The sequence below is a fragment of the Chrysemys picta genome, chromosome 6 (assembly GCF_011386835.1).
Source record: "Chrysemys picta bellii isolate R12L10 chromosome 6, ASM1138683v2, whole genome shotgun sequence".
Lineage (NCBI taxonomy): Eukaryota > Metazoa > Chordata > Testudines > Emydidae > Chrysemys > Chrysemys picta.
In genome coordinates this window covers 70,954,964-70,977,648 of record NC_088796.1, presented here as the reverse complement: position 1 = coordinate 70,977,648, position 22,685 = coordinate 70,954,964, and the positions used below count along the sequence as shown (strand labels likewise).

Genomic DNA, 22,685 nt, shown 5'->3' with positions numbered 1-22,685 from the left:
CATGGAAAAATGAAAAAAAAAAAAAATCCAGAAACAATAAAAGCAAGGCCACTGGACCAGTAAATTGTCTTCTCACTAGAGGCAGAATTTCTACTAAATTACAAGATAAATAGAATTTAGCTTCCAGTGTCCTTTCTCTATCAGCACTGAATTCCCTGGTTTTGTAGGGATTAGCAGAGATGGCATGCTCAAAAAAAAAAAAACAATGGAAAACTCATCCTGATGTGCAAAGATGACTCTAAACTCTATTTGCAGCATTGTCCCATAATTTGAGATCGAAGATGTAGACAACTGCAGGAAGTGTGTTCATTCTGGAAATTACTACCCATTCCGGATTCAAAATATTTTACACTGTGCTTTAAAAAAAAAAAAAAACACACGGTTACTCACCTTTGTAACTGTTGTTCTTCGAGATGTGTTGCTCATATCCATTCCAATTAGGTGTGCGTGCGCCGCGTGCACGATGGTCGGAGAATTTTCTACCCTAGCAACACCCAGTGGGTCGGCTGTGGAGCCCCCTGGAGTGGTGCTTTCATGGCGCTGGATATATACCCCAGCTGACCCAGCGCCCCTCAGTTCCTTCTTGCCGACTACTCCAACAGTGGGGAAGGGGGGCGGGTTTGGAATGGATATGAGCAACACATCTCGAAGAACAACAGTTACAAAAGGTGAGTAACTGTTTTATCCTCTTCGAGTGATTGCTCATATCGATTCTAATCAGGTGACTACCAAGCCTTACCTAGGCGGTGGGGTCGGAGTGAGACATCGCTGTGTGCAAAACTGCTGATCCGAATGCAGCATCGTCTCTGAACTGTTCTACAAGCGCATAGTGAGCGGCGAAGGTGTGGACCAATGACCAAACCGCCGCTCTACAAATGTCCTGGATCAGTACATGAGCCAGGAAGGCAGTCGAGGAGGCTTGGGCCCTCGTGGAGTGGGCGGTGAGGCGCAGCGTCGGGGCACCAGCCAGGTCGTAGCAAGCACGAATGCAGGACGTGATCCAAGAGGAGAGACGTTGCGAGGAGACCGGTAAGCCTTTCATCCGGTCGGCCACTGCAACGAAGAGTTGCTTCGTCTTCCTAAACGGTTTCATACGCTCAATATAGAAAGCAAGGGCCCTGCGTACGTCCAAGGAGTGCATACGCTGGTCTTGACGGGTGGCGTGCGGCTTAGGATGGAAGACCAGGAGGAATATATCTTTGTTCACATGAAAAGCTGACACCACCTTGGGAAGAAAGGCAGGGTGGGGGCGAAGCTGCACCTTGTCTTTATGGAAAACTGTGTATGGAGGCTCAGACGTGAGCGCCCTGATTTCAGAAACACGCCTTGCTGAAGTGATGGCTACAAGGAAGGCTGTCTTCCAAGATAGCTAAAGGAGTGAGCAGGCTCAAACGAGGGCCCCGGAGCTTGGAGAGAACCAGGTTAAGATCCCATGTCGGAACGGGTTGGCACTGCTGTGGGTATAGCCCGTCTAAGCCCTGGAGGAATCTGATGACCATTGGGTTAGAGAAGACCGAGGAAGCGTGTTCTCCTGGGTGGAACACCGAGATAGCTGCCAGGTGAACCCTGACCGAAGATATCGCCAAGCCCTGCTGTTTTAGGGATAGGAGATATTCAAGTATAAGAGGAATAGACGCCTGCAAGGGGGGCATGGCACGCTGATCGCACCAACAGGAGAACCTTTTCCACTTGGCTAAGTAAGTGATCCGCGTAGAGGGCTTTCTACTTCCCAGCAGAATCTGTGGCACTGGATGTGAGCATCGTAGCTCTATCCGATTCAGCCATGGAGCATCCACGCTGTAAGGTGGAGTGATTGCAGGTCGGGGTGACAAAGTCGGCCGTGGTCCTGAGCGATCAAGTCTGGGCACAAGGGAAGCGTGATCGGAGTTTGTACCGATAGCTCCAGAAGCGTGGTGTGCCAGTGCTGTCTTGGCCAAGCTGGAGCGACTAGAATCATATGTGCCTTGTCTCTGCATAGCTTGAGCAGCACCCTGTGGACCAGTGGGAATGGAGAGAAAGCGTAGAAAAGCTGGTCTCTCCACGACAGGAGGAAAGCATCCGACAGGGAGCCCGGAGATCGCCCTTGGAGGGAGCAGAACACATGGCACTTCCTGTTGGCTCGTGAGGCGAACAGGTCGACCTGGGGAAATCCCCACCTCTGGAAGATGGAATGGATGATATCCAGGCGAATTGACCACTCGTGCGTCTGGAAGGATCTGCTGAGACGGTCCGCTAGAGTGTTCTGGACTCCAGGGAGGAACGATGCCATGAGATGTATCGAGTGGGCAATGCAGAACTCCCACAGGCGAATGGCCTCTTGGTATAGGAGACACGACCTGGCTCCTCCTTGCTTGTTGATGTAGAACATGGTCGTGGTATAGTCCATGAGGACTGACACACAACGGCCATGTAGGAGACAGAGAAATGCCTGACAGGCTAGGCGCACCGCCATCAGCTCTCGAACATTGATGTGCAGAGCTAGTTGGGATGCGGTTCACAGGCCCTGGGTATGGTGCTCCCCGAGGTGAGCGCCCCAACCTAGAGATGAAGCGTCCGTGACCAGGTGCAGGGAGGGTTCTGGGGCGTGAAATGGTACTCCTGCGCAAACCGCCTTGTGATCCAGCCACCAGGTGAGAGAGGTCAAGACCGAGTTCGGAATCGTGACCACCATGTTCAGGCTGTCCCGATAAGGACGGTACACCGATTATACCCAGGCCTGAAGTGGGTGAAACCGAAGACTGGCATGCCTGGTTACGTCAGTGCAAGAGGCCATGTGTCCCAACAGGCCGAGGCACGTCCTGTAGACCGGTGCCAGGAGGAAGATCTGGGCCATGAGTATGACTGGCGCCGAGATGGAGATCAGTGCCGGGACTGTGAGCGGCGTCGGGACCTGCTCCGAGACCGGGAGTGGTGCCGCGAGTCCACGTTCGGAGATAGAGGGCATATCAGGGCAGGCTTGCCCCTGGATTGCACAGTACTAAGGGCATGCGGTGCTGCGGGTTGAGATGGCGCCGGCTCCGTGAAGGCAATGAGGTCTTTTGCCGTTGCAAAAGTCTCTGGTGTAGAAGGGAGACAGGGCTCAACCACAGGACGAGGCGGTAAGCCAGTCCGCACCAGACTCAACGGCCCTACACCCAGTGCCGGAGTCAACGGTGTTGACGATGCCTGCACCCTCTGGTGCTCCGAAGCTGGACATGGGTCTACCACCGGTGCGGGGGGAGCCGGTGCCTGTTGGACGGCAGCGTCCTGGGTCTTGCGGGGTCTTTTATGCCCCGGAGACAGGGAATGGCGCCGAGGGGCTTGTGGCGGACGCGGTGCCGAGGGGCCTTATCCACGTCAGCTCGCGATGCAGTACCAGAGGGTGCCGCTGGGCGCTGCGCACCGAGGCGCTCGGTGCCGGGACTTGGCGCGTGCCGAAGGAGGATCTGGGCTAAGTGCCGCCTCCATAAGGAGCTGCTTAAGTCTAAAGTCCCGCTCCTTTTTGGTCCTGGGCCTGAAAGCCTTGCAGATCTTGCACTTGTCCGTCTGGTGAGATTCCCCTAAACACTTCAGACAAGAGTCTGAGGGTCTCCCGTTGGCATAGGCTTAGCACAAGACGCGCACGGCTTAAAGCCAGGAGCCTTGGGCATGAGCTCGGCTGCACGCCAGGGGAGAAGGGGGGATAATAGCCCCCTTAACCCCCGCTAACTATTTATAACTACTCTACAAACTATTAACAACAAACTACTAATCTAAAGAATATAACCAACAACTATGTACAAGAACTAACGAGTAAAGCTAGGGAAAGTGGAGAACAGCTATGCCGCGCTCCACAGTTCCAACGACCGTCACGGGCGGTAAGAAGGAACTGAGGGGGAGCTGGGTCAGCTGGGGTATATATCCAGCGCCATGAAGGCACCACTCCAGGGGGCTCCACAGCCGACCCACCGGGTGTTGCTAGGGTAGAAAATTCTCCGACGATCGTGCACGCAGCGCGCGCACACCTAATTGGAATCGATATGAGCAAGCACTCGAAGATGATCAGTTCATAATTCACTCAACTTCTCCCACACCTAAGAAGGATTCAATACATTTACTAAATTAGTTTTACTTTCTGTACAATATACTGCATTTTTAAAATGTGTTTTTCCTCTCACTGTAGTATTTACATTGAATTTGGTCAAATAGTATTTTTACTAAGATCATCTACTCTATATACACAAGGACTAATGATTTGAAGACATCACAAAGCTAAAACTGAAACAACTTTATTCCAGAAATTCCTTATTTCTAATTTCAAAACACTAAACAGTTAAATGCATAATATGAAACTAAGGTTAGTTGTTAGTAAAATTTAACAAGGAAAAATGTAATTACAATGATGTACAGTAGAATCTAATTGCAGGTAATCTCAGACCAAGTATGTCAAATCTACACACAAAAAATTTAAGTTAAAGAATAAAAATCCATGTAGAAGTCAGTAGGCATCCAGAGTATCTTAGTTGATGTAATGTATCAATGTTCCCACAGATAAAAACAGAAGGATTTTCTTATACACTTTTCACTGCTGTTAAAGCCACTCATGATTTTTTTCTCTCGTGAGTGTTTTAAAGTATAGAACTCCAGTCCTTTCCAAAGTTTTAAGATTACATATCTTCCCTAAACAATAAATGAGTGTTAAAAGGGAAAGTATGCTATCTATTCTACTTAAAGTTCAGGGAAAGATATCGCTGAACTGCTAGCCTTCCATCTTCCCCATCAAAGCAGTGCAGGAACTTCATGTATATCCTTAAAAGTCAAGTAACACAGTATGGGTCCCTATGTACATGTACCACAATACAAAAGCATATGTGTAGGTCAGAGAAGAGAGCAATTAGAAAATTAGGTCTTCAACAAAAGATGCTACTTGCTAGAACCCAAGGTTTTTGCTTTTAGCTTCAGCCTTTGAAAAAGCTTATTGACTTTTTCTTATTGCTGTACAGATGAGAAATAAGTAGCAAGAGGGAAGAATCTATTTTATGAAGAGGGAATTATGGGCTACACAGATTAAAAAGATAGTGGGGACTGGAAACTTGCTCTGGAACAACTTTCAGGCAAGGGAAAACCTTCCTTCTCTTTCCATTCATGCTGCAAATTTAAATGCAATTTTTATTTAGCTAGGAGGTGCACCGTCTGCCCCATCAGTTGTCAGCATATATCCTGCTCTACACCCCAATAATAAAAGTACCCTTGAGCATCTAAGTTGAGAAATCTTCAACAACTACATCTGGAAAATACTGTTCTCAAGAACTAAACAATAAAATGTGAAATTCTAAGTCTAATTAATATTACACTAGTTGCTCCCAAACCTTCTGCTGCATTGGGCTGTTCTGAAAGGAAAGGGTCTATTTAACTGCCTACTGTACTATTTAAAACCCACCAGCAACTTCAGCCTGCTCCATTGTTGTAAACTTAACATTTAAAGTTTCAAAATTGTTTAGACATAAATTGCACACTGAACGTCACACAAATAAAACATACGTCATTTTTCATTCAGTCAAAATCACAATAGCAAAAGGCTGTTATCACACTTATTACTATGAGCTTACTGAAAACCTGCTCCGTTTTATTTTTATGATGCTAACTTTAGAGAAATGTTATGAATTCCAACAGCCCATTTCACTACATGGCTTTTCCCCTCTTCTATTTGTGTAGGTGCTGAGCAGTGCTGGTTCTAGTGGTTATACAACAGATGTGTCTCAGCAGCCAGAACTGTAAAATTAAAGGAGAAAAAAAGATTAAGAAAATTAAAATAGTCTATCCTTTCTCCAACAAAATTAAGCAGCAGCTTTTTTCTCTGATAGTTACCATCAAAACTTGCGAAAACACATAGTATAAAGACCAGGAGAAGTTTACTGACGATCTACCACAAGAAAAATATGACTTTACATGTCAGTATAATACCTCAAGTGTGTTACTGTATATTGTCAATCAGTTGTGTTTTTCTCTCCTAAAGGAATACGATCCCAAAGCTGTAGCAATTGTTCTCCAACCTGTGGTTCCAATTCCTGCAGACCAGAAGAAAGCAAGCATTAAATGTGTCACTTAAGTTAAGAGGCATGTTACGGATGACCATGACACAAAGAAGCCAATTACAGGAATGGAGGTAAAGATGAAAATTAGCAGTATTTGGTTTTTGTTTTGTTTGAAAGAGTGAATCCCATTTGCTATTAATACATACTAAGTACAATCAGATACAGGTGTTCAACAAATATATTACAGAAATCACCACATTAGATACTCAAATACTATGGTGATAAGTGTGATATAAGAACCTTTATAGTACAATAGAAAAGTTGAGAATACAACCTAGCCTGGCTCAGCCAAAAAAGCAAAGGTAAAATGGTAAAGTGTCCATGTGGCTGTATTCTCAGAATTTTGAGATAAAACTGGATTCAGACTGTTTATACGTTTCCTACATGACTTTTCCTAGAATAGTGGTCAGGGCTCTTTCCTGGTAGACCTGCTATAGAATTCTAACACTCTGACACATTAGTGTATACAAAAGAACACTAAGCACAACTAAAAAAAAAAAAAAAAAAAAAAAAGAACACAGATGTAAAGAGCTGGAGTCCTTATGCTCCACTCCGTTCAAGAACAGTTCAGGTGAATGGAGAGTGAAGCATAAGGAATTGGTTACAGTTCACTAATTTGTACTACCAACCTCCAGTGCGACTCAGGGTTGCACAGAAGCAACCCTAACTTAGGACATTGGCATAAGGATTTGTAGAGGATTGGGCACAGTAGAGCTCCATTCTGCCACACTCCTTCCCCTCCCCTCCTGCTGACATAATTCACCCTCAGAACTAGGGGAAGCTGGGCACAGGAGGTAGCAAAGTTGCCTCCACAAGTTTTCTGTCAGTGGCGAGTTTCCCTGCACAGGGGGAATTCTCCACAAGTTATCTCAAGTCCATGTTGCGCTTACGGACACAAAAACATCTTTGGGCTGAGACCAAGTTCAGGATCTCTCAAACCCGTGTACTGCCTGTATTGCTATGCGGACCCTAGAAGCATCCCATATGTGCTGTAAAAACCTGAGCATAAAGTGTTTTCAGTTTGCATCAAAACGTGACAGACTTGCGAAGATCTGGCTTTCCTTCAATTGCTCATTATATTCAAAAGCAGCATTGCCTGCGTTTTGGCCACATTGTCAGGATGGACAAAGAACACCCTAGCACACTATGCTCTCAAATCCTCCATCAACTCGTGAAGGAGTGCATGCCTTGATACTGCCCATGGGGCCATCCCAGATATACATGGATTCGCAGGATTGAGCCAGATCTGGGAACTTCACTACATGATGCCTGGGGCAACACCATCAACTACGGTCACTCTGGCTGGTGCAATGGTCCCCAGCAGACTACATGTGTTTGATACCTCTAGTTGCTTGTGGCCTCAGTCTGGAGAATTGGGGCCAGAGAGAATCAAACCCCACCCACTAACTATCTCTCAAGATAGTGATACAGTCTCCTAAAACTATACAAAAAACTCAAGGTTTCAGCTTTCAATCTTCTTTGGATGAGAGGGACTTTAACCATCATTGCTGACAAATCTGAGTATGGCTGGAAATGCATCTCAAGTTGTGGTCCTCAAACACTGTGAAAAGCAAGTTAGTTTCCAATTAACTGAGGTTCTCTTGGACATGGGCAAACCTACTGTGTTGTTTTAAAATTAAACTAAAAGCTGGCTGGATTTTATGAGCCTATTTACTCTGTATAAAAACAAACAACCCCAATTCAGAACAAGCTTCAACCAAGCAGCACATAAAGGCAAGGCAAAACAGTGCAGGAGAAGGAGTAATTCCAGAGGATTTCTGACTACCATCTTAGCAATAGAATGTGGATGAGTAACACAAAACCATTCTCTCTTTAGGACAGATGAGTTTCTAGAGCATAAGGACCTAAATATTTTTTAAAGTAAATTGCCATGTAGATACAACTGGCACATTTACAGGCTTTCGGAGGGCAGCATTAGATGACAATTTTAATGTACTATATATCTAGATAGAAATTTGACTAGCTGTGATTTTAACAAAATCAGATGTGCTAAAAATCCTCTCCAAATCGATTCCCACAGTTCATGAAGGAATCAAACTACCTGCCATTTCCTTTTTTACATTATCGTTTAAAATATTACAGTCAAGCATGTAGAAGAAAGTGTTCAAAAGACCTATATTCTAGGATTTCCTTCCCTTTCATACCTAGTAAAAAGTACATTTATATTCCAATTCATGCAAGAAGATACACTGACTTGATTGGTTTAGAGACATTTCTTTTAACAAAAAAACAGAGGCTTTACAGCATGTATAATTCATTGTGAGATAGTGTTCTCTACAGTTTTTAAATACATGGGTTAAACACATTGGGAATGATAAATTAGTATTGCTTCTGCAATACCACGTCTTCTGCTCTATACTGAAGATTTCAAACGTCTTTTGAAGAGAGGCTCCTCCTTCTTACCTAGCAAACCCTACAGCAAAGCCTTTAGTCAGTAAGTGGTAACACAACCCAGTGTGCCAATAACCTGAATTGAAGTTTACCAGATAGGAAAGGTAAGCGTGGGCAGAATCATAAAAGGAAAAAAAAACATGCATTAAGATTATTATATAAAATGGAGAGTAATGAAACCACAAAAACCACCCCAGCAATATCCTTTTAAATACACCATATATTCAACACTGAGCAGTAAACATATTTCAAATGAGAATAAATGCTACCTGGCCATCTCTGCTTATTTGTACTTTCTTATTATCATTCCAAGGGTTGAGTAAGTGGTGTGCAAACTGAAAGGGAAGACTTTCTTTCCGGATCCACTCCACCTTAAACACTCCTCCCAAGCCTGTAGAGCCCCAGTCCTGACTTTTCTCACGTCCTATCTCTGAAGACATTCTAGCAAAACCCTGTGGGAAAATATAAAATAAAAGGGAAACAACATATATTTAATTGAAAGACAAAGCTAACCAGATTGTATATAATCAAATAATACCCTTCCATCTTGGAATAAAATAATCATTTGTATTTACATTGACATTCTTGGATTAAAGGTACAAAGTACTTCACTCAAACATCAATCCTTCACCTCACCTCCATGAGGCACACAAGTATATTTTACTCCTTTTCCAGTTGAGAAAACAGAGGTACAGAATAGTTAAGTAGAGGAATCAAATTTTTCCATATGCAATTCATGTCCCTTAGTGCATATGAGCGGGATTTTTGGATTGGAATCATCGATTTGTATACTGGGGTATTAGAATTTTCATATTTAATGAAGCTGAACAACAACTCAACGTACTTAAACACCTCATCCAGCACTATTTTTCTTTCTTTAGTCAAAGACAGAAATAATCAACAAGATGTATAGATATATGAAAAGTATTTAATGTTCTTCAAAAATATAAAAAAACCCTAACAACAAAAATCTGTTCCATGTACTGGAATGTAATTAGGCCAAAACATGCAAAACAGCAAATTTAAGATTAGAAGGAATATTTGTTCATCAGAAACTAGTTTTTGTAATCCACCTTGAAAATTTCAATGGTGACAACTGAAACTATTTGCAACTTGGCGTCAGTTTTTTCACCTAAATGCCTGATGTAATATATTAAACAGGGAGTCTAACACTGATGCGGTATTTCCCCCCTCCCCCTCCCCCCAAGATCTTGATAATTTAAACAAGAAAAATACTGACAAATTATTTTATCATCTTGTATATTGAAATGCAAACGAAGTCAAAAGTATAGTAAAGCAATAAGGCATATGGCAATAATATTTTAATTTTCCAGTCGATTTATATTTATGTCTAGAACATATGATCACTGAACTAAAAAAATCAGTTGTCTAGGTGCAAGCGATCATGACCTAATTTGTAATTTACAAACAAAACACAGTCCCGACCAAGAAGCTCAATCTACATAGTTTATCCAAGAGAAGATTAAAATGTTACTTGATCATGGTCCACAAGTATCTGATTGCGGAGATTTCTGATCACAAGAGGCTCTAATCTAGCAAAGACATAACAAGATCCAATAGCTAGAAGGTGAAGCTAGACAAATTCAGACTAGAAATAAGGCACAAGCTTTTAAGATCCATGTTAATTAATCACTGGAACAACTAGAGATGTGGTGGATTCACCATCACGTGAAGTCTTTAAAACACGGTTGGACGTATTTTAGGAAGACAGGTTCTAGCTCAACCAGAAGTTGTGGGCTTCATGCAGAAGTTACTGGGTGAAATTATATGGCCCGTGTTATGTCGGAGACCAGACTAGATGATCATAATGGTCCTACCGTCTGGCCTTCAGATCTATGTATCTAGGACAAATATTTGGTGGGAGCTGTCTGTGTATTGGCATCTCTCCCAGTCTAGGGAGCCCCATGACTGTTAGAGGAAGTTGCCATAATAAGATCACAAATGTACATTTATTACATATATTTTTAGCAATCAGAGAAAAAAAAAAAAGAGAATGAGGATACCCTTAATTATTTTCCCCCTTTGTTTTTAATTCCAGAGAACTCATGGAGGACACAAACATCATTCTAAGACTGAACTGCATCCAGAGCTACTCGGCTTTTCAATGACTTTCCTGTGTTCGTTAGGGGAGACCCCAGAGGGATATGAAATGTTCTTTCTCCATTACTACTTCTTAAAACAGCTGTAAAGATTTAAAATCATAAGCAAAACTCCCATTCTATGCATGGCAATTTGTTGCACTGCTATGAGACGACCAGACTGATCTAATTTTAAATGCTAATTTAAGACTCACCTGAAAATGTCCTGATCCTTGAACTGAAAATACCAAGTAAACCATGCTGCTTTCCCAAAAGGCTCTATTTAATTTTCTCTCATTACTTGGAGTTGTAGACCAGATACCTTTTTGTTGAGAAATATCAAGGTTTCTCAAGTTGCTGCTCTTCATAATGAAGTACCGAATTGGCATATTTGGTCTGGGTGAAGGAGACTTGGATCCCTGCAAAAATGAAGCAAATTGCATTTCTAGTATTTGAACAAAGCAAAAATCCTTTGCTTAGCCATCTTTTCACTAAGTTCTAGAAGAACTATAGTCTTGCAGAAAGAGGAATTTCTTACACCACCAGTAAAAACAGGTATTTATTCCCCCCCCCCCCCCCCCATTTTAGGGTTAGGACAAAAATAAATAAATAAATAAATAAACCTCCCAGAAATCAAGAGTCAAAGAATTAAATAAGGAATCAATTAAACCTGTTAGAGACAGAAGAAGCGTTGGGGAGTGGGGAGGAGGGTAGACAGATTGCTATAAAAAAGGAGCAAATAGAGCAGATCCAGACATAGTAGCCTCCTGCACTAACCTACTTATTGAAATGCAAGAAGCAGATTGGATCAGTATCTATGGAAATACTGTGAGAAAGGGAAAGAGACGGTGACTGAAGGCATACTCCCTGCGTATGTGAGGGGAACTGAACTCAACCAGTCCACTGAAATATTTCTTCTTGTTGCACATAGCTATCACAATGAAGCTACAAGACATAATGCAAGTGCCACAAAATTCAAATGAGAATCAGAGTGTGGCCCTGATGCACACTATTAAAGGAAGTGGTGGGGAACAGACTCTCAAACAAAAGCCACAATAGCAGGAGAAGTCCAGGTGCTAAATCTCAGTCTATTAAGAAATTGCACACCAACTTTATTGGCAATCTGATAACTTTTCTATATTTTTAGAAAAAGTATGAAAAAATATTTTCACCTAACAAACAAAAGGTTTGAGTGGACTTATGAAATACTGGCTAAATTCTGATTTAGGAAAGTTTTTGTAGTTAAGAAGTTTGCATTTTTCAGATACATTAAACAGATAACCAAAGAATACAGAGTAATTGTAGGTGGAAAGCCCTATCTCCTATAACAGTAAATCACAAAAAAGGGAGATGAACATGAAGGAAGACAAAATGGAAGAGACCCAAAGAAAAGGGAAGAATGAGTAAGAGGTATTCAATGTAGCAAAAGAAAATTTCAGTTAAGATGTACAGTTGTACAATTGCTGATCAATTTACAGTCCAAAAATGTTAATGCTCAGCTGTGAACTAGAACACAAGATTATTCCTTACGAAAATGGTAGTTGAATTCTCCTAATGTATTATATGGCTTTCAAATTGTGGCAAGCACTATATTAGTCTGGGGATATTATACCCATCATGCCAATTTGAGTGATTAGACATCGCTTTTTAGCTCCCTGCCCTTCTATGTATGCTTGGTACCTAAAGGTAATCTCAGATTCAGACAATTTACTACCAAGGCAGATTATGGATGCATGCTAGTATACCTCTATAGTAAGGCTGCACCAAAATTTTCCCATTAAAGGGACCTTTTTATATTAGAGAGATGAAAAGGCCTATTGGGTCATGCTGCTAATTAATTTGATAATCTGATTGCTAAATAATTAAGCACATGGCATTTAATGATTTTCGTATATTATTCTAAAACCATTAGGATAAAGCAAGGTGAATTTAATTCAGTAGTAATGTATACATGTAAATAAGGAAGATACATATTCTTGCACACATGTAGCAACATGCCCTGTATGCTGCATGCCAAAAGCTTTCCAATTTGCTCTAATTCATCATTCTATGAAGAATTCCTCTGATAATGAATTTTGTTGTGTTCAAACTATAGTACTAAGGGTATTACTGTAGAGTGTAAGCGCTTAGGGGCATGAACTCCTTTACATTTGTATAGCACTTTATACATTGGGACCAGGATCCTCGATTAGGGTCTACAGGTATCCTTGTAATACAAATAATAGGCTGCTCTTTTTACCTCTGAAGAACGTCAGCAAGATTACTTCAGATATTCTATAATTTAACACTTATGAATAAGAGGATACTTTACCTTTCCAGATGATGGAGGAGAAGGACTGGCACATGGGCTGGGATAACTACTACTGTCTGTGGATTTCACAGATGACTGATCTGACCTGTCATCTGAACTTCGTTTAGAATGCAAAATACCTCTTTCTTTGTATTTCTGTGGCGGGTGAAATGCTGGAGATGTAGATTTCATTAGGACTCTGAGGGAGGATAGGTGAAGATATAAAACTGTTCAACATAACAAATGGCTGGTACAAGCAGCAATCATAGCAAAAAAAAAATTTAAAGCTTCAGCTAAAGCTCCAAGAGTCTGCAGAATGACTACATGCATTACATTACTTACAGAGGTTAAACAATTTTCAGTTAACTTTAAATACCAGTTATTATTTGTTTTTGGAGGATGGGGCTTCTGCTCCTTCTTTCCAGAGACAAATTTGCTGGAGACGGTGCATTGGCAGCAAGCTGTCCCCTCAGAGGAGGGACATATTTGGAAATATTCTCTCACACACACACACACACACACACACACACACACACACTCTCTCTCTCTCTCTCTCCTCCCCTCCCCCCCCCCCCCCTTTAGGACAGCAAGATCTTTCAGTTGATCTTCCTTCCTAATGATGTATGAGACAGATCGCCCCCTTCCCTACCTCTCAATCAATCTGGTTCTGAATTTAAGTGTAACGCTATTTGACAATTAAGAAATGATTTTGGTGGATTTTTTTTGTAAAGTTAGAACATTTTACTTTTGAAGGGACTTGACATTATGGACACATACAAGCATGGTGGGAGACCACTGCAAGAAGCAATTTTTAATGCCATCACAATATACCATATGTACAGCTCTGCTAGGTGCCTAATGGAAGCTGTTGTATCACACAGCAGAGTTAGGTGTTTTATTATTAAAGTTTATATTTTTCCTTAGTATTAGACTTGCATTTAATAGACAGTAAACCTCAGACTAACTATTTTTAAAAAGGCCTTTGAAAAAAAAAAAAGTGCTTGTTTTTGCACAATAGACCTACGCCTAGCATCATGATCCATACACCATGCAAGGTTTAAACAACTGTATGACAAATTTGAAATTTACCCTGGTATAATTAAAAACATCTGTTTCTATCCATGTCTTTGTAGAATCCTTTACAGGAATGGAACCTATAGCACAGCCATAAACCTACCAACACAACAATAAGAATTTATTTCACATCTAGTTCAGGCATGACTTTGATTTCAATCTGGTCACCTTTGTAGAATCTATTGTAAAAATAGTTATGGGTCTATTTTCTCCACTTTGCCCCCTGAAATATAACCTGAATGAATTCAAAGTATCTTGGAAATACATAAATAAAATTAAGTAACATTTTCTTCAAAGTATAAAAATGATTACGCCAGTAAATTTAATAACTTGCTCCTGTCTCAACAGGGCATGGCTTTTCATAGTGCCATTTATGAGTAGATGTGTAAGAAAGAAATAAATGAAAACAAAGTGGGGACTGAAGAATTAAAATGGAATAGCAAAAGTGTGAGGAGGAGAGAAAGGTGAGTAGGCACAGGTGGAATAAGAAAGCGAGACCCACACAGAATGACCAATTTTCACTTTGTGAGTAGTCGCTTCTGAAAGCAGAAATACAGGTAACACTTTTCCACCTACAAAAACTACCACTCATTGTCTCTGGAAGGTTTCTACCAACTTACTTTTCAGCATTAGAAGAGTCATCAGAGAATTCTGTTTCTGCTGAGCTTTTTCTACTGCTATTTGATCTCCAAGAAGATGCTAAGGGAAGTTCTTCAGAAGACATAGGTCTTGGTCTTTGCCCAATTCCTGAAGGTTGCTGTAAGCCTGCAGACTGCTCTTCAGTACTTAAAACAGCTATGATTGCTCTTATAGTTGCTTCATCAACTTGAGACCAAGGTTTAGAAGGTGCTCGCATGCGGCGCAGAAATAAACTATGCCATTTCTGTCTGAGTTGCAGCAGCAGACTGGCAGCCTGTAATGAATTTCACTTCTGTTAAAAAAAGACTGACTGCAGATAGAGGGCCCCCCACCCCCTCAATATACTAAGCAGGCAATATTCTAGAGAGAAAAATGTCCAAAATGTGGCATACATCATTAATGGATCTCAGTGCAGCATAAGGACATTAATTTGTTGCAATAGGAGAAGTGGATTACATTACATATATTACTTCAGTTCTTGATTAATGCAGGAGAAGGCAGGTTGTGAAAAAACCCTTCAGTCTTGTATAAATATATCTGATAATTTGAAAAGACAAAGAAAAGTTGTGGGCAAGTAAGCATATTTATGTTAATATACATGTTGTACCCAGGTCTTGACCAGTCACTCTGAATCCTAAAAACAAAATAAAACCTTGTTGCTTATTTCAACCAAGTCTTTCTATTTAGGTCTCCTAAGGGTGGGGTGCATGTTTGTGTGTCTTTTAAAGAAAGATGCACAATTATTTTCAATGAAATTTTGGAAGACCCAACTATTTTAAAAATCACAGTAAAGAGAAGAGATTCAGAAAGCAAACAGTATTTGCTTCTTGAAAAGGGGTAAAATTATTCAGTTAATACATTACCTACCTCAGGATCCAGTTTGAAATGTAGCCATTCATCTAGCTTCAATGCAGCCAGATTAGCAGTTGTTCTGTCTTCTATCTCGCTATCACTACTATCATTAGGAACACCATCCACTAAATTAACATAATTCAAAAAATAAAAGCTAAGTCAGCATTTTTAATAAACTGTGTATTTGTATTTTAAATATGAAAATTAAATTTCTTCCCCCACTAGTTTTGAACTTTTCTGTTTAACATTTTCTCTTTTTCCCCCTATACTTCTAATTAAGGTGAATGTTAAAATCTAACTTTTCTGTTTAATCTATGACTATAGAACTCTCACAAGCGATTTTGTTAATTTGGAGTATCTACCTCTACTTCAGTAGCAGAGCAGAAAATACTGCTTTTATTCCTCAGGTCCCATGAGGGTCCAATTCTTATGCACCGGACAAAAGGCATTCATTTTTTCCCCTGTTATTCCATTATTTACTCTTTAAATAGTATAGTTCATAAAAATTCCAGGATGTTTTCTATGAGACCATTCCTGTATAAGCAGCACTGAGGTTCCAATATGTCAGAGTACTGTATATTATTTGAAAATTTCTAATTCCAAGTACACTGTACCTCTAAAGGATGAGGGCTCCTGTAAAGCATTACTTGGCAACCGAGCTGGACCACAGAAGAGGGACACAGTGACAGGCGTCACAGATGAACAGCATCTGATGTTGGCTATCCTGTGTGCTCTAGTCATTTCATCATACATAAGCCAGTCTGTGGGGAGTGCTTGAATTGCTGCAGCTTGACCATTTGCTGGAGGAATCTGTTAGCAAAACCAAACAAGACTCTTGTACCATTTATTTGTTAGATAATCGAAACATTCAGGAACGATTTAAAATAAAAGGTTAGGGTTGCAGGGTTGTCAAGTCATAAAAGTGTCACTGATACTGTGATTTTTCGATTAGTCCATGACAATCTGGCTCTCGGGGTGACAGTACCACTCATCATGAGGGAAGAGTGGCCAGACCAAACCTGAGCAGCACTGTGATGCCATACACCAGGTTGTAATGGCCACATCAGGGAGCCAGGCCCAACACTGTGGGATAGGAGTAGCTGCTGCAGGGCGCTCCAGCCCCACCTACAGGGCCACCCATTCCCCAGGGGCAGAACCCATTTCCCCCCTGCCCATAGCTCATCCACACACTCTTTAAATGCCATGACTTTACGCACGATTTCCTCCCAAACCTGTGACTTTTACTAAATTTACTGTGACTGCTCTGAGATTTTTTATAAAAATGCCATAATAAATCTGCAGCCCATTACACTGTATTACAGTTTACAATTATAAAATAAAGTACAGTAAAAATTAAAATTTATTATGGCTTTATAGCCAAGTTTCTTTAGTTAAACAAAAAAAAATCCAAAGAAAATCTAGGTTAATGCTTCAGGGCAGAAATCCTAGTTGCTACTGTCAATCCAAACTCAGTCAACACTAAATGCCAATAAATCTTCAAAACAATTCCATGACATTTTTGTTTGGTACTTGTGTCTCATTCCCCAAGGTAAGAGGATTCTGGTTCTGGTCCAGGTGAAGATGACTAAACATATACTGCTTTTAAAACATAAGCTGACTCCAACCCATCCAGAACAATTTACAAAAACATTTTCTTTATCTTCCCTATAGTGGTTAATTTCATGCATGCACACACTCTTTTAAAGGAATAAGAACTAAGAGGAGACATTTTTATAACTCTTCACAAACAATTAAATCTGTTCTTGCGTGTGGGTTATTTGTTTAGAAAGGTTACCTTTTTATACTGAGGCTGGCTAAGAACAGAGGTAGGATGAAATCGCACTCTCTTCTCCTTCGGGCCAGTCAATACAAGGTTCTCTCTATCCACATGCACTAGATTTGGATACATCCCAGCCACTAAAGCACCTTTCACTACAGCCCAATTTTCAGAATTGGTGTTAACATCTCGAATATCGCCTCCACCTCTGGCTCTAACAAAACCTAAACGGAGGAAAAAAGATTATTGGATGTTTTAAAAATCATAAAAACAACAAGGAATCCGGTGTCACCTTAAAGACTAACTGATTTATTTGGGCATAAGCTTTCGTAGGTAAAAAACCCACTTCTTCAGATGCCCAAATAAATCCGTTAGTCTTTAAGGTGCCACCGGACTCCTTGTTGTTTTTATGGATACAGACTAATATGGCTACACCCTGATACTTAAAAATCATACGTTTTTAAATTTCCATTTGAGTGAAAACAATGTATTAATGCTTTATTTTATGAAATCCCACACTGCTTCTTATACCTTTCACACTAGCTAACATAATACATATTATTTCCATATTTAATGCAACAATTTGGTTGAGACCCTTCAAGTTAGTGGGCTTTGATATACTAAAATAAGTGGCTCTTTATTGCATACAAAATACTGAGAATAAAGACCTTGTACATGTAAGTTATTTAATGGAATAGAAATTCTAATGAAACATTAGACCAGATCCTGGACCATTTTAGCCAAAATAATTTAGAACAACCCTTAGGTTGCTCCAAGTTATACCACAGAAGCCAGTTCAGTCCGCCAGTTGGGCCCAAGAGAGGAAAGCCAGCTTAGAGCCATCTTCTCCTTCTTAGGACCTGCACCATTCAAAGCTCAACCGGACTTAAGAATCTGATTAACTCACTGTGTGTTCGCCCATTTCAGGTTAAACAGTTTATGTGGCATAATGCGATTATCAAACTTGGCTTTCTGAGTGCCTGTATTAATATGTACTACACAAATAAGAAGTTAGGATGGCCTTGAATTTCATTCTTGTTAAAATTTGAATAATTCACTTCATCATAAATCTAGATTTAAAAAAATCCAGAAGATGTTTTTGAACAATTAGTTACCTGATGCTCTGAGCTGACCAAGCAACTGTGTTCTCATTCCTATGATGATTTCCATAGTAGCTTGAGAGAGAAAATTCTTCTCACAGAAGGCTCTCTCCCAACCATCACTTCGTGCCTTCTGCCATGCCTGCATGAAAATATTTTTTCAAATGCCTACAAATGTGTTTAAACTCAAAACTTCCATGTGATTTTTTAATTGTATTTTATTTGAGTATAATGCAATGCACTTCAATTGAAGGGAGAAACAAAAGTCTAACGGCATTAAGCCTTTTGGACTTTTTTTCTGTTATCATCAAGCAAAATTCTCTCTTTATATTTCCTCAAGTCAATATAATGCATCTTGAAATTATTACTTTTTGGTAATATATTAAGTGTAATTTAAAATTAGAAATACATCATCAATGAAAACATTTAGAGTTGAATTAGGTCAACAAAAGTATGCTTAATAGATTAAAAAATTTCCTCATATATAAAATTACTAGTGGGTTCAATGCAGGGAAAGTCTACTAGGAAATACTGAAATCCTTTACAAAGGACTTACAGTCCAGCTATAACTTTAAAGTATTCCATTACTTTTATACGTAATCTAACTATTGCCATCAATACTTCTTCCTTAGATGAAATAATAATACCTGGAATGCCCTGAGAAGCGCCATATGGTCACTAAATGTTCCTGCAGTAAAACGTTTTCTACACAGCATGGCTGCACGTTTTTGTGAGGCCTGTGTAGGTAGGACAAAAGGGTCTCGATATGCAAGAGTGCAAGCAATGGTAAGAATAGGATCCAGGCACTTCAAAACAACAGCACACAACACCATTTTACCAAGGTGTGGCTCTACAGGTAAGTCAGCCAGATGATAACCAAGTTCCGTGAGATCTTCCCAGGTATCCATGGCATCTATTGTCTGATTTAAAAGAGAGAGAAGCAAGCAAGTTTAGCATAAAAGCAGGAAGAACACACCATCCAAGTGACAAGATTAGTAAAATACCATATACTAGCAACATAATCACACCCAAGTTTGTAATGACTTTTTTATTCCTCCTCCCCCTTCCTTCAGCCAGGAAGGTCAAGAAGGCTACCATCTCTAGGAGTAAGTAGTGGCAATACAGACCAAAAAAAAGGGCCTGAGAACAATTTAAAAAGATGTTACAGCTGACTATTTGTTTATGTCCTTGCTTGCCTGTATAGTATGGATAAAGGCTTTGGATAAATGATGGTTAAGTTTGGTGAAGAATAAATGAATCTCTTCCCCTACCCAGGGTATAATGTTAGCCCAGTCAGCACAAAGTGAAAGCCTGAAAACACTTAACAAAACGACTTTCATTAAGCCACTACACAAGGAGGGAGGGGTAGCTCAGTGGTTTGAGCATTGGCCTGCTAAACCCAGGGTTGTGAGTTCAATCCTTGAGGGGCAGAATCAGTACTTGGTCCCGCTAGTGAAGGCAAGGGGCTGGACTCGATGACCTTTCAGGGTCCCTTCCAGTTCTAGGAGATAGGATATCTCTGTATATTTTTAAATGGAGGCTTTATCTGGGAACGGCGTGCATCTTGAACGTAGGTCTCCCACCTAGATTAACATCTATGCCACCAAGCACAGAAGCAACAAACAAAATATTAACATATCAATCGATTTCATTTACTCACCTTAAGCATCTGAACAGCATTTCTCACAATTAAGGCTGGTGGAGGATCTGGGGCTTTCATCAAAAAGTCAGCAATTGGACAGTTAATTGGTGCTAGCAGTTTTGTGTGCAAACAAAGTTCCTATAAATTAAAAAGGGAAAACTATTTAAGAAAACCTCCAAAAATCAGTTTCTTATACTGAATATGGACTTTACGTGCAACCTTAAATATATGTAATAGGATACATCATTCAAACCTTAACAAGAGAAAATTTGTAATCAACAAAGCAAATGGTAAAATACTGTATCTTTTCCTTCCACAACACACATTAGGCATGGAGTGAATGCAAACTGTGCAAGAAAGCAACTCTGCATCAAAGATATTAATGTAGTATTCTATACAATACATAAGCACCTACATTGTGCAAGCAAAAACAGGTAAGATTACACACTCAGGTTTGGCCTCTTGACAAGTTTGTTGACAATGGGGCTAGACCAAAAATTAAGAAATTTCAAGATTTTCACAGCCACTAGAGAAATCTTTAGACTAAAAGATCGTAGTAATGCAGATGTCTGCATGTATGCATCAAAGATTGAACACTATGTAAATACTAATATAGAGAGACAATGGATGAAGTGAACAATAAAAAATAAGTTCTATTGTTCCTTTTTAAAGAAAAAAATTAGCTTAAGTATCACACTTTTACAGATCATTTATCCATTACACTATCCATGACACAAATACTAAAATACTTATAAAAAGTGATTGGATATATAGCTACTTTTAAAGCTATTTGCAATTCGTCTTTTCTTTTAAGTAAAAATAGCACACTATAAATACACTGTCACTCTGAAATCTAGCTGATTTCAAAAAAGTGAGTATCACATACTACATATGCCCTGAGTTTCCCCCCCGAAATTTGTGAGAAACAGTAATATTTTCCTTTATAGCACTATCAAATATACAAAATAAATTGGAAAAATCTGAGAAATACATTGTTCTCATCTCTTATTTATAGGAATATTCAGAGTTATTTATGATTACTGGAGGTAAACATTTCAGAAAGTGTGATTTTTTAAATTGACAATATCCTTTAACAAATTACTAAATCAGTTCTTTTAAATCAGAACTAGTCCAGCTTCAGGAGTAGAGCGGCTGTGTTACTGTACGCTATAATATATCAATTTAGTAAAATGAAAATGATCGCAAAATGATAAAATGGAACCTCAACTTCAAATTTTAACTATAGACTGAGATCTTGCAATCTAATTTTCTGTATTATCTCTGATATTTGTATAGCCATATTAAATTAAAGGTCCCTGGAAAAAAATTAATAATTTAAACACTGACTGAACTCTAGAACTATCCACCTAGAGCTCATCTTATTTTATTCTACACTTGTGCTTCTCCAGAGGCACTCCAAGTGCCCATCTTGTTTTCTCCTCCCATCCTCCGCTTCATACTTATGAATGACTAACCTTAAACAGCTTTCCAATTCAGATACCAAGCACCCATCCATGGTTTTATGTTACTCCCCAGCCCCTATCTCTGCTCCCATAATGCCTCTACACCTTATTGGAACCTGACCAATTATCCCATATCATATTTTTATATCTTTATACTATACCGAGGTTATAAGTATTCAAAACGGGGACTTTTTTTCAGCATGTTTTGTAAAGCAATGTGTAGACTTATAGTAAAACAACAGAAAAAATAGTTTTCAAGTGAAGATCCACCTGTAGCGGCATTCTTAGAAGTTCTGGAGTCTGAAATTCCAACATATTCTGAAATCGGAGCCTGCTGAAGAGTCGGAAACAGATTCCAGGCCGACAGCGTCCAGCCCTTAGAAACAAAAATATTATTTAAAAGACAGCTGAGAATCCAATACAAAGTGTGGGAAAAAAAATGCTCACAATGAAAACACAAAAGGAGATCTACAGTCAAGCACATTTAACATAAAGATAAATATACTACTTTTTTTAAAACATGCAGACTTAGATTTTCCAAGAAAATGATCTAATCTTCCCGAAACAAAAACATTTAATCACCAAACTGGACAATTACGACTCCATTGCAGGATCAAAAGACAGCAGGTGGAAACTCTTCAGGAAGAAACACCGGATTTAAATACAAATGGATTTGTCAATTATACTAAGATCAACTCTCATGACTCTGGCAACAGCGTGCGGTTACTAGATAGTGGTGAGGGTCTGTGATATACAGAAGATCAGATTAGATGATCTGGTGGTCCCTTCCTGCCTTAAACTCTATATGATTCTTTGAGTGAAGAGAGGCTTTAAAAGTAGGTGTAAGTGTAATTTTCACTCTTTAAGGCTCCTTTACACTCCCAGAGTGGCATGAAGTGATGCTTGTAGTATAAGTGAAAATAAGGCCCAAATGTTTTCAAAAACCAGCAAACAGCAAGGCCTGGTCTACAACAAAAATTTAGATCAACCTAGCTACATCACTCAGAGATGTGAAAAATTCACACCCCTAAGAAAAAATAGTTAAGCCGACCTAAGACCTGGTATATACAGTGATAGAAGAATTCTTCTGTTGACCTATCTGTAGTGTGGACAAACCCTCAGAATTGTGAATAAAAAAGCAGAGAAGTGAATTTCTATTTCAGACTTGTATATTATAACGATTTTCCCAATTCAAAAGTCTGGTTAGGTGAAATCTTTGGAAGTTATTCAAGCCTGATTTGAGTCTCAATGTTTTCCCTATAGTAGTAACTCCAATATTATAAT

At 39.8% G+C, this 22,685-nt stretch overlaps 1 protein-coding gene across 2 annotated transcripts in view; it reads right to left on the bottom strand.

The window, feature by feature from the left end:
- Positions 1–4,231: 4,231 nt before the first annotated feature.
- Positions 4,232–22,685, bottom strand: part of YTHDC2 (YTH N6-methyladenosine RNA binding protein C2) — a 45,610-nt gene continuing 27,156 nt past the window's right edge. For both annotated transcript variants that reach the window (XM_024106721.3, XM_042840466.2), the window contains exons 18-30: positions 21,672–21,777; positions 19,957–20,076; positions 18,944–19,216; positions 18,312–18,438; positions 17,215–17,420; positions 16,034–16,229; positions 15,435–15,544; positions 14,549–14,841; positions 12,876–13,053; positions 10,780–10,983; positions 8,735–8,917; positions 5,923–6,026; positions 4,232–5,730 (exon numbers count right to left, since the gene is read on the bottom strand). In XM_024106721.3, coding sequence (XP_023962489.2) covers positions 5,946–6,026; positions 8,735–8,917; positions 10,780–10,983; positions 12,876–13,053; positions 14,549–14,841; positions 15,435–15,544; positions 16,034–16,229; positions 17,215–17,420; positions 18,312–18,438; positions 18,944–19,216; positions 19,957–20,076; positions 21,672–21,777 — 2,077 coding nt within the window. In that variant the 3' untranslated portion in view covers positions 4,232–5,730; positions 5,923–5,945. The remainder of the gene's footprint in view (positions 5,731–5,922; positions 6,027–8,734; positions 8,918–10,779; positions 10,984–12,875; positions 13,054–14,548; positions 14,842–15,434; positions 15,545–16,033; positions 16,230–17,214; positions 17,421–18,311; positions 18,439–18,943; positions 19,217–19,956; positions 20,077–21,671; positions 21,778–22,685) is intronic.